A 12,048-nucleotide genomic window follows, 5' to 3' on the forward strand; every position below is an offset into this window, starting at 1 on the left:
TTTCACTATATTTAAGTATTTTTAATTGATAATGTTCAATGTTTCCATACTTATACATACCTTACTTTCAGTAGATTAACAAAAATGAAGCATATGAACGTAGCAATTTATTCAATATATGCAAACCCACAAGTTAATTATCTAGATTAATATTCTGACATTTGAATTAACAAACAGACTGATTGTAATGTATGTATAATGTAATTGGCATACAGTGAGAAGAGTCCAGTTTGAATCTGCCTCAGTTTTTTTTTTTCCTACTACAACTCATCAACAAAAGGAGTATTTCCCAAGTTCCCGCTAGCTGCCATTGATTTCTTCCCATCAACAAACTTCTTTGCAGCCTGAAAAGAAATAAATTGGACATTAAGGAAACATCCATTAGGCACACTGAACAAGCTTATCTCATTGCTTAAGAGTCCCAGCTTCAACTGATTTATGGAATCAGCAATGTAATATTTATTATGGCGATGATTTTTAATAAGCTGTCTAAACTGTCTCAGTTTGACAGATTAATGATATCAACCTGAGGAATGTAGAAAAGTAGCAACTTTTCCCAGCTCTCTGAAGTGGTCATAAATATGCCTAATGTAGAAAATATTTTCTATTCGGGTCAGAAAAGCAACAGAAAGGTCCAGTGTATCAATCACTGAAGTTAGAGTCAGGAAGCCTGGGTTCTATTCCCAGTTCGACCAGCGACCTCCTGTGTAACCTGAGCAAGTCACTTCGCTGCTCTATGAACTCTATGTCCCTCCCACCTTTTGTCTGTCTTGTCTATTTATATTATAAGCTCTTTGGGGTAGAGACCATCTCTTACTATAGGTTTATACAGTGCTGAGTACAATGGAGCCTCTAGGTACTACTGTCATTCAAATGAGTAATAGCAGCTTTGTGAAGAGATTTTGAAGTTCGATTTGTTTTCCCCACTAGATTTCCAGATGGAATTTATTCAGTTCAAAAATCAAGATTATAATAATTGTCATTACCACTAGCACAGCGTCGCAATAAAATACTGTGAGGTATTCATTTTGCTTCTTACAATCACACCCTAGGGTTGAATCCTCCATAATCTTACTCAGGTGGAAGATTCCCTACTGACATCAGTGGGACATCCCCTGACTGTAGTTTTGTATGATTAGGTAAATAGCTGGAATTTTTCCTGCTTTTACTTGTAATGGTAGAATTCAGCTAAATTCTCACAGCTATATTGACTTTGCCATATACAATATTAAAGATTGTTCCCATCAGTAAACTAAGCAGACAACTGAAAAGGCATAGCTAGCAGAGAATTGTAAGCATCATAGAACCACTTTTTACAGGGTCCCTGTATATATATTCTATAAACGCAGAAGAGTATGCTAGTCATAATTGTGTATAGCAAAGCTTATATGGAATCATTCTGTAAACAATGTATATGGACACATTTACTTACATTCACAATATCAGCAGTGGCTATGGAGTCAATGTTTTGAATTACAGCTGTTGGGGATGTATATATACCAGATGCCAATGCCTCGGAACCAATTTCATCAAGTAACCCGTCTGCGGTCTCAACTAACATCAAGTATGTGGCTTTCAGATGATTTCTGCCAAACAAAGTGTTGAGAATATCTGAGTAAGTAAATCTTCCAATGTTACTCAGTAGTTATAGACTAAATTAGAACTCCCAGTTGCGTGTAGTTTTATGCAACTTGGGGCTTTTAACTTCACTTCTGCGTTAATGGCCACCTCTGAAGCATTAGCATTCTGGGGATAAGCACCCTGCGATATTGGGATATTTTTATGGCTCTTCAACTCAATGAAGACTTAAAGTCTCCTGCTGTGTTGAAACAGAAGCTCTCTCTAATGAGTATGGGAGCCTAAAACATATGATCAGCTGAAGAGGTACTAGAACTATTCAAAAGGACAAATTCCAGAAAGCTGAGAGGTAAGGTGGCAGAGGACCTCCCACCCCCTGCAACAGTCAGAAAGCTCTACAAAGATTTTCAAGGTCAGACACAAACTAGAGGCAGAAATAAAAGATGGAACCCTCAAGCAGGGCCCAAGGTAGGTATCTCAGCACACTACTCTTTCTCCAGTAGCTAGGGAATATTTTTTTTTTTTTTTTTTAAAAGATTCTGGCTGGAATGTGAATATTTCAAGCCTTATTGGGCAACTTTCAAACAAATTTAAAGAGAGTGATCATTTCAGTATTTTCTAGCCATAGATGTTCAAGTTTTAGCTTTGGCAGTTTTGAAAATTAGAGATTTCTGGTTTTAGGTTTAAAACTAATTATCAGGTCTCACCTAGGAAAGTATAGACAGTTTTACTGCAAGGTGTAAACAATTAACCCTTTTCTGTACAATAGGTTAGTGCTTAATTTAAAGAATTGTAGCATAATACTTTTTGTTCCATTATTTATTTGCCTCAAGCAGGTTCCCATTGTTAGTCACAATCTAGTTTATGAAAGTTAGTGTTTATTTTTTATTTTTAAAAGTAAAATAGTAACAGTTTAATCCAAAATGGTGATCTATGGCACATACTATAATTGAGAAGTAGCGTTAATGTTATGACTAAATTCAACTAGGGCCACTAATAGTTGCATCAAACAATAATAATAATAATAATAATAATAATTTTTTTTTTAAACTACACCCCAACTACAGGAAAAATTAGCAACATACTCCAAGGAAGATAATACAGAGAAGAACACTGCAGAAGAAAAAAAAGTAGTGAAATGTATCTATCTATCTATATTAGGAAGATTTGTATTCAGTGCTATAAATAAACCAACAGGTAGAAGATTTAACATCTGGCTGATGAGAAAGGATATGATAATTTGTTTATCATGTTTTGTATGCAATCATGAAAAATGTTAACACCAATTTTCTTTAAGTTCTACATACAATCTTATAATAAATAGATTTTATATATGCAAGATTCAGTCACTTCTATTCGCTGCCTGCAGCTGAATCTCCTGTGGGCTGTAATACTTCGGCCTAATTTTGGATGTTAGGTTTAATGTGTAGCGGTGGCCATTATATACAGAAGGCCAGATCAGATGATTTGGTAGTTTCTTCTGGCCTTAAACTCTATGGGTATGCCTACAGTGCAATTAGACACCTGTGGCTGGCTCGTGCCAGCTGACAGGGGCTCAGGCAAAGGGGCTATTTAATTGTGGTATAGACATTCAGGCTTGGGCACTATAATCCTGTGAGTTGGGAAAGTCCAGGAACTTGGGCTGCAGACCAAGCCCGAACATCTACACAGCAATTAAAGGTTTCAGAGTAGCAGCTGTGTTAGTCTGTATTCGGAAAAAGAAAAGGAGTACTTGTGGCACCTTAGAGACTAACAAGTTTACAGACCCTTAGCCCAAGTCAGCCCGCACAGGTTCAGCTGCAGGTTTTTAATTGCAATATAAATATACCCTATGACTTGGGATAGTAGTTGAATTTTACTGCTTTAGTTTAGAACAGAAAAATCACAATACAATCCCAGAAATTAATTGCACCTTAATTATTACAGTTGTACCCCACTGTATTATTAGCCATTGTGTTTGCAGGCCTGCAAATCAGGAACTTCCAAAACCGTTAGTTTTGCCATCAGAGATGTGGCAATATTACTTTCTTACTTTATAGGGCTTTCAAGATTAGATACTTAATGTCCTTGGATAACACACCATCAGCAATTTAATGCTTTACGTTTTCAAAACATTTTAAAAATACCATTTGCAGGTCCTCAATATTAGTGTTTTGAAGATGTAAGAGCATGCTAAATATTGCTGGTTGGGGAATCATCTCAGTGTTATCTTGTAGGGAATTTCCTAAATAAAGCAGTTTAGAGAAGTATTTAAACTGGAATTGTATACTCTTGTGCACTATAATTAAATCACAGCTTCTGCTGACAGCTGTCATTTACATCTAATGAACTAGTTAACAGTAAGCTATTCTTTAAGAATACTTTTTGCTGATTTAAAAAGTTTCTCTAGGGATTGCATAGAATTTACTGTCATTTTCTTAACACCAACAGTAGTACTTTAATTGGGTAGGCAGTGTATATCATTCCCATCCCTGCATGCTTTTGCTAGGTATAATTACAGAGGAATGAGTCTCAACCTAGGCAGTTATTCTGTACACCTATGCAGTTGAAACTGTTGCCCTACAGAAGCCTCTTTATAAATGCTTACTGACAGGAAGCGGAGCATCTGATGTTAAAACTCCACTTCTATAAGAAATTAAAGCACTGACACTCAGACCTCAGAGCCAAACTAGTGATCAACATTACCTAAAAGTTATAGTGTAAATTCATTGTTTCATTTATATCCATATTTAAACAGTATGTTAATATATATGAATTCTCATAGAAAAATGATTGACCAAGTATTATTTTATCAACTACAATTGGTTAACAGAAAAAACATCCTGATTGGTTAATAATTAAATCAGTGTTTTAATATTAAGTGCTGCAAAGAGCCGCAGGAGACTCATTAAAGAGGCACTTGAGGCTTGAAAGCCCCAGTCTGAGTATCATTGAATTAAAGTGTTTATTAGACATTTTTTGTACCAACTTACTTAGCCCTTGTGACATCTTCATCAGTGATACTGCCCTGAGCAATTGCCTTTACCTGGTTCAAAGCAGCCTTAATGACCTAGGACAAAAGTTAAGCAGTTTTTAAAGTTTGGCACTAATGGCTTGATCATTCCTAACCCACAAGGAGTCTTAATGTCTTTTGTTTCTGCTCAGTACAGAGAAGTTTGAAAGGCTGTTTCACATTCCATTTTATTGTATCATCATTCTTCTTAACCTCCTCATATATTAACAACCTCCTCTAATAACTATTGTACACTGTATTCAGTCGGGGGGGCTAACAACAAAGTTTAGTCTGTGCTTTGAATCTCAGACTGCCTCCAAAATGATCCCAAGTCCTTACACCAAATAAAATATGATCACACTCTCTTCCCCCATTGGATTCAAACCCAACTCTCACAGATGATCAATTCAGCCAGATTTCTGCCAGCAGCCAAGTTCATTAGCATCCACTTCAAAATGGATACATTTAACCACATATATTCAGCATTCTCAAGAATGCCTTCACTACTGCTACTTTATTTTTTACTTGTACTTCCCCAAAAACAAGCCCTATTCCCTGCTTTGAGGAGTTAAGTCTTGTATCAATATTGCAATGTTAGTTTAAATCCTAGTCAAAAGAAACGTTTCAAACTCTTGTTCAAACTACTAGATAGTTACACTAATAACTAGAATTTAATAATATATATCTGATCAAACCAACAAATTCTAATCAGCAACTTACCTCCCCAGCAGCAGAAGCCTGGGATATAGTATAAATCCCAAAGAGACCAGAATCAGAGTAATTAACATTAAATGCTGCAGCCTGTGAAACAAAATTTTCAGTTACTGTTCCAATAATGAAGACTGGATACTCAATTTCTCCTTCAACAAAATAGCTACCAGTGGTATCCAATATGCTAGAATTTAGAAAGATGGGTTCCTTCTGTTGAAATGAAACCAATTTGGGTAGAAGACATTCCATGAAATATTTTTAATTTGTGTGCTAATGATTAAAAGAGATTCTAGCATAGGGGGCTTTAATCTCTCAAAGGACAAGAATGGTTTGGTATATATTTTTCTATTGCATTTGTTTTTTCTTGGGAAGGAAAGTTGCAATAAACCTTTAAGCTTACATCAAATGGTTGACTAGTTGTCTTAGCGATAGCTTGGAACAGTTTGCTGGAAATATTGCTTCCCCTTTTAATAAGAGGCCCTGCACCTAGAATATGCTGAAGGACACTGAACGCATTTGCTTCTGCACTTCCAGTAGCAACTCCTTCTGCTACTATGGCAGCATGGACAAGGCTTTCACCATTCTGTTCCCTGATTTCACCTGAAAATAAGAACAAAGAAATTATAGTTAAAAATATGTATTAAACTTAATATGCGAATTAGTTCTTATCATATACCTCTAACAGTGGTTTCTAGTCAGTAAAGAAGAGAAGCCATTAATGTAGTTTAGTTGTGATATTAAGTCCACAGGATCTTGTTCCAAATACTGACAGTGGACATCAGCATTGACAGATCAAGAAAAATAATCCCCTTGTTTTATAAAAACAGAAGAAAGGTGTAAGCCTTATTTTTTCCACAACTTTCCCATGATCACAAAGGGCCAAATTCAGTGGAGATATACTTGCGTATTCCAGGTCTGAATATGGTCGAAGGGCTTGTCTGTATGGTGATTTAGTGCATGGGAAGCTAGGGTATGAATCTACAGTGCACCAGCCTGCAAGGCACTAACTGGCCATGGGGACCATGCTGCTGCACACTACAAGTTTGTAGTATGTCAAAGCACATATATGGAATTAGAGCATGTCTGCAGAGTTCACAGTTATTTAAGTGTACAGCAGGCTGGAGCGCTGTAGATTTACACGCTAGCTTGCTATGCAGTAAATCACTGTATAGACAAGACCTTAGACCCACTTTTGCAAAAGCTACAAAATCCATTGAGTATCTGTCTGAAGGTAACAATTTCTCACTCAATAGCTACATTTTGACTGTCTGAAAGATTACTTATTCCACGTTTTAGCCAACCCAAACGTAGTCCAGTTATCTCCTAATTTTCTGACTTAAGACTGTTTTCAGCTGGTTGCAGAAATAACCAGATTGTTACACAGAATGAAACTGTATGAATATTAGTCCAAGATACTGCATCAAAAGACCTGAACTGATACTCAAAGTTTTTTATGAAATATTTGACAGTTAGTGGCCTTCCTGGAAAGTGAGCTTTTCAATACTCCCAGGTATCCCTTTGTTACCTTCCACACCCCTGGGACACTTTACTGTTTCAAGTACACAAATTCTGGTATGGTGCCACTAGGTTGTGTGTTTTCACTTTATGGAATATAGTGGAAGGATGGCCCTGTGGTTAAGGCACTAGACTGGAGGTTAGAAGATTTGGATTCAGTTCCCAGTTTTGCCCAGACTGTTTGCCATCTTTGTCTTGTCCTTTGTCTATTTACATTGCAAACTGTCTCTATTCCTGTGTTTGTAAAGTACACAGTACAAGGGAGGATCAATCTCAACTTGGCTCTTGAGGTCATACTTAAACTCTTAATAGAGAAGACCAGCACAAACCTTGTAGTTGCCAAAAAAACCCCACCCCAAAACATACACACACACTGTGTTTACCTCCACGATATTGGGCCTTAACACCAGAAGAACCAGCCCCGCTCCTGATATTTAGAAATTGCTCTCCAACTTGTTTTAGTTCAGAATGGCTTACACCTGAAATATATTTTTATTAAAAAGAATCACATGTAAATTAACAGTATTAGAAAATTAACTAGAGATGGCTAACAAGCAATTTAGATGTACTTTATGAGTGCTACTTGTAGAGATGAATTTTTATTACTTGTGTAGTTTTCTTTTAGTGCACAGTACGATACATAAGACATACCTAGTCCCACCAGAGCCATTCTTGCACTTGTGAAATTGTTCTGTACAAACTGGTGCAGCTGCAACAATAATATTGTGCGTGTTAGGATATTTCCACAAATAATAATAAAAAAAGGCAACCACCATGTGTCAGGTTACTCATTTGAAGTTTTTCAAGTGGCAAAGATCCTTCTAGGTGTCTATTTTGGTAATACTGAAGAACCCATTAAAGCAGTGGTCTCCAACTTTAAGCAGAAGATCACTTTTTGAATTTAAGTGCAACCCAGGATCTACCCCACCCCTTCCCTGAGGCTCAGACCTACTCATTACATCCCCCCTCCCTCTGTTGCTCGTTCTCCCCCTGCATTCACTTTCACCGAGTTGGGGCAGGGGTTCCGGGCTCTGTGCTAGGGCCGAGGGTTTTGGAGTTGGGGAGGGGGCTCCGGTCTGAGCCTGGGGCAGAGGGTTGGGGTGCAAGCTCTGGGAGGGAGTTTGGGTGCAGGGAGGGGCTCTGGGATTGGGCAGGAGGGGGCGCAGGCTCTGCAAGTTTGGAGGCAGGAGGGGGCGCAGGGCTGGGGGTTCAGGGTGCAGGCTCCAGCCAGGTGGCACTTTCCTAGAGCAGCAGGGCTAAGGCAGGCTCCCTGCCAGCCACAGAAGGTGCCTGCACGTCCCTGCGGCCCCTCCCTGCAGCTCCCATTGGCCGCAATTCCCCATTCTCGGCTCATGGGAGCTGCAGGGGTGGTGCCTACAGACAGGAGCAGTGTGCGGAGACCCCTTCCCCCATGCAGGGACATGCTGGCCGCTTCCAGAAGCGGAGTGGAGCCAGGGCAGGCAGGGAGCCTGCCTTAGCCCCATTGAGCCACTGGACTTTTAGCAGCTGGAGACTGTGACTGACTGGCAGAGGCTCTGCGATCGACCAGTCGATTGCAATCTACCAGTTGTTGACCATTGCTTTAAAGACTCTTTCAGAGACCAAAGGTGGTGTTACTAGCATGAAAAAGCTGTTACAAATAGAATTGGACATCCAATGTCTCAGGTCAATAAGGAAGTTTAAAAAAAGATGGTATCTACAATTGCCTTGACTCAAAGGAGTGCTGTTTAAATATTTCCGAAGTTTACCAGGAATCAGGTCATCTACAGAACTTGTTCAATTTTTATAAAAACCATGAAAGAAAAACCTCAAGCCTTGAATAAATTTTATCTTGCAGTAGCACTTGTTGTCACCGCAAAAGTGACAACAGTTGCCAGTTGCACCGAGTTTAGGGATGCAGATAATTTCCTTTTTAAAAAAGTATGCTCTAATCTTAATGGGAAATTCTGTCCATCAATCTCTGCAAGGAGAAATTACAAACATATTTCCCTAAATGCATAAACTTAAAACAATTCCAAACTGTTACGCACACAAATCGTAAGCTGGAAAGAGCCAGAACCACCTGATTTTTTTATTGAGTTTATTTATTCTGAGTGCCCTTGAGAGAACTGGAGTTTTAGCTTTTAAACTACTGTTAATTTTCACTGCAGTTCTGTAAGTAGCTGTATCCATTGTTCAAATATTGTAATTCTGACTGCAGCAAGTCTTGATGCTTCCAACAGCAGTTGTGTACAGGAGAGACTGTTTTATGCACTCTCCCCATAGTGGTAGAAGCATACTACCGTCACTAGGTGGGAAGTCACTAGCTCTTTGTACATGGATATCTGCACTTCAGTGCAGGTCCTATTGATAAATAATAGAAAGCCAGACACATAATACAATGTAGCCTTTTCAAAGGCTTTGGAATCACAGTTGATAAGAGCCACAAGAAAATTTTATACCCAATAACTGAATTTACAGTCAGAAAAAGGCTGACTTTACTTCAGCAGACTAATATTTGAGATGAGGATGCATCTATATAAGAGTCTTATTTTGGGAGAATTGAATAAGCCAAACATGCACCCTTAAGTGTCATGAGAGCTAGTATCATGAGAGAATAGATTTATAAAAGACACTAGAGTTGCAGATTCACATCTGTCTCTTTATATTATGGCTACAATATGCAAGATATATATTCCTACCTGCTCTGGTGTAATTTTCCCAATCGCATAATCTGGACAGTACAAGGAGTTAGCAAGAGCATTCCGATAAGCTGCAGCATGCAAGTTTTCAAGAACACCTAAAAAAAAATGAACAGAAGAAAGACTTTTACAAAAATGTAGTTTAATAGCTACTTTCACTGAAGAGTAGAGATGGGATGAACATAGGAACTGCGAAATGGATCAGCATTGTGGTCTGTCTCATCCAGTATCCATTCAGCATCAGATGCTTCAGGGGAAATCACAAGAAATCCTGTATTAGTTTTTTTTTTTTTTTTCCCACCAAATGCATCCGATGAAGTGAGCTGTAGCTCACGAAAGCTTATGCTCTAATAAATTTGTTAGTCTCTAAGGTGCCAAGTACTTTACAAGTACTTTAAAGTTCTTTAAAAGTACTCAACTGCCTAAACAATCCCATTTTTAAAAGGGTTGTAAGCATGACCTACCATGTCAGCTCTTAAAAAATGTCTTAAAAAGAAAAAAGTAATATGGATTTAACACCAAACCTACAAAAGCAAGAAAATGTAATGTTACTTCTTTTCAAGTACTTCTTTTCTTTTTGCGAATACAGACTAACATGGCTGCTACTCTGAAACCTGTATTAGGCAGAGGTCGAATAATCCAGGAGGTCTCATCTTTATCCCTAAAAATTAGAAATTGTCTTAAACCCTAAAGGATTGCTAAAAAAAAATTAGCATTAAATTTTAACAAATCTGGATATTCTTATTATCCATAGTGAAGTTCAATCCCTCTTTGAATCTCAGTTCTTTACCAGAACAGCACTGTGTGGCAATTAAACTGAAGTCATTACGTGTTGTGTAAAAAAGTATTTCCCTCTACCACTTTTGGATATCGTGTCACTTGATTTCATTGAGTGGCCCTTATTCTCATGTCCTGAGACAGGAAGAACAGACACTTCCTGTTTATCTTTTATAATACTAATAATTTGTGTACTTTATGTTTCCCCCTTATACATCTCCTTTCTAAAGCGAACAATCTCAGTTTTTTCTTTATCACACTTCTCTGAACTCTTTCAGAGCTTAATTGTTCTGAATGTTGACTTAATGATAAAGCTGACATTCAACCCTCAATGGTCTTTTGCATAAGTATTACATACACAGTAATACAACATATAATGGTAAACAACATAAAGATCTGAAACCCTTCCTCCAATAGCTACATACAAACAGGATGGATTTAAGAACAGTGCATCCTTAACATTACATTTTCTTGCTTTTGTAGGTTTGGTGTTAAATCCATATTACTTTTTTCTTTTTAAGACATTTTTTAAGAGCTGACATGGTAGGTCATGCTTACAAACCCTTTTAAAAATGGGATTGTTTAGGCAGTTTAGTACTTTTAAAGAAGAAGCTGTAATGTTTCCTCAAAAGTAATAATTTATTGTGCAAATATACATGACATATCTGTTTTTATAAATTATCTTAAGTACCCCTTATGAATACTATTGTATAAAAATATGCAGCTTTTAATAGTTCGATATCTTGGTCACAAAAGAGTTTCATCAAAGTATCAGAAGTATGGCTTGCAGACAAACCACCTATTTTCAGATAAGCTTAAAGAAACTAACACGATTCAATTTTATCATTAAAAAAAAAAATACTTATTTGAACATCACCTGTTCTTCAATGTGTCAGAGTTTTAGGAAAAGTGCCTGTGCTTCAAAATAAGCTACCAGTTTCCCAGAGAAAGAAATAGGATTCAACAGGGCATGAAAGTTTGGAGACTTCAATATGATTAAATGATCCAAAGCAATGAGTGTTGTGCAGGAATACTAGTATTACTTAGATGATAGGGCTCACGTCTCAAGATCTCTAAGTTATGCCAATATCCTGAAACAAACTCACATCTTTGTTGTGTTATTACTAACATATTGATGTAAGACTAGATTGTAATTTAGATTAGTTTAATGAAAATGTTTGTTTTATATAGCATAGATAGTAAAATTCCATAGAACTTCAAGAAGCCATTTATCCATTCAATCTTAAATAGCTTTCTGATAGGGGAGTTTTTATAATGCAAATGGCTTCATTTATAAAGTGGGCTTACCTCTCCCTCCCTATTAATTTCTGATTTCATGGAGAAACAGACAGACAGACAAATTATGACTTTCTCCAGGGGGCAAGTGGAAAATTAACTGGAGGGGTCAAATTGCTCAAAGTTAAGTGAAGAATCCTCTTTACATTTGTGGAGTGGGGGGCGTTAGGTAAATATTGTTGTGAAACTGTCATAGCTGGTCATTGAAAAGCATACTTACTAACTTGTGGATTTTGAAAGACAACTGCTTTATCAACTTTTAATCGTGCGTGAAGCTCTGTTACTTCCCAAGGTCTGAATTCTGGAGCTGTAGTGACATTAATTAGGTACTCCATTACTGTATCACTGAAACAAAAAGGCAAAGTTATGAAGGAATCTAGTTAAAGATTTCTTTAAATAAAAGTGAATATAAAAGTAGCACATATCCAAGATATATTGTCTTGATAGACCATTCTGTACAATAGTAAGAGTCAATTTCATGCTACAAAGCACCAGCTG

General features: G+C 37.4%; 1 protein-coding gene across 2 annotated transcripts in view; it reads right to left on the bottom strand.

Moving 5' to 3' along the window:
- Window positions 1-12,048, bottom strand: part of LOC119862417 (cytochrome b-c1 complex subunit 2, mitochondrial) — an 18,247-nt gene continuing 6,199 nt past the window's right edge. For both annotated transcript variants that reach the window (XM_038419126.2, XM_043493821.1), the window contains exons 7-15: window positions 11,771-11,895; window positions 9,478-9,575; window positions 7,448-7,505; window positions 7,180-7,275; window positions 5,682-5,881; window positions 5,291-5,371; window positions 4,551-4,627; window positions 1,433-1,586; window positions 1-344 (exon numbers count right to left, since the gene is read on the bottom strand). In XM_038419126.2, coding sequence (XP_038275054.1) covers window positions 261-344; window positions 1,433-1,586; window positions 4,551-4,627; window positions 5,291-5,371; window positions 5,682-5,881; window positions 7,180-7,275; window positions 7,448-7,505; window positions 9,478-9,575; window positions 11,771-11,895 — 973 coding nt within the window. In that variant the 3' untranslated portion in view covers window positions 1-260. The remainder of the gene's footprint in view (window positions 345-1,432; window positions 1,587-4,550; window positions 4,628-5,290; window positions 5,372-5,681; window positions 5,882-7,179; window positions 7,276-7,447; window positions 7,506-9,477; window positions 9,576-11,770; window positions 11,896-12,048) is intronic.

The sequence above is a fragment of the Dermochelys coriacea genome, chromosome 10 (assembly GCF_009764565.3).
Source record: "Dermochelys coriacea isolate rDerCor1 chromosome 10, rDerCor1.pri.v4, whole genome shotgun sequence".
NCBI classification, from domain to species: domain Eukaryota; kingdom Metazoa; phylum Chordata; order Testudines; family Dermochelyidae; genus Dermochelys; species Dermochelys coriacea.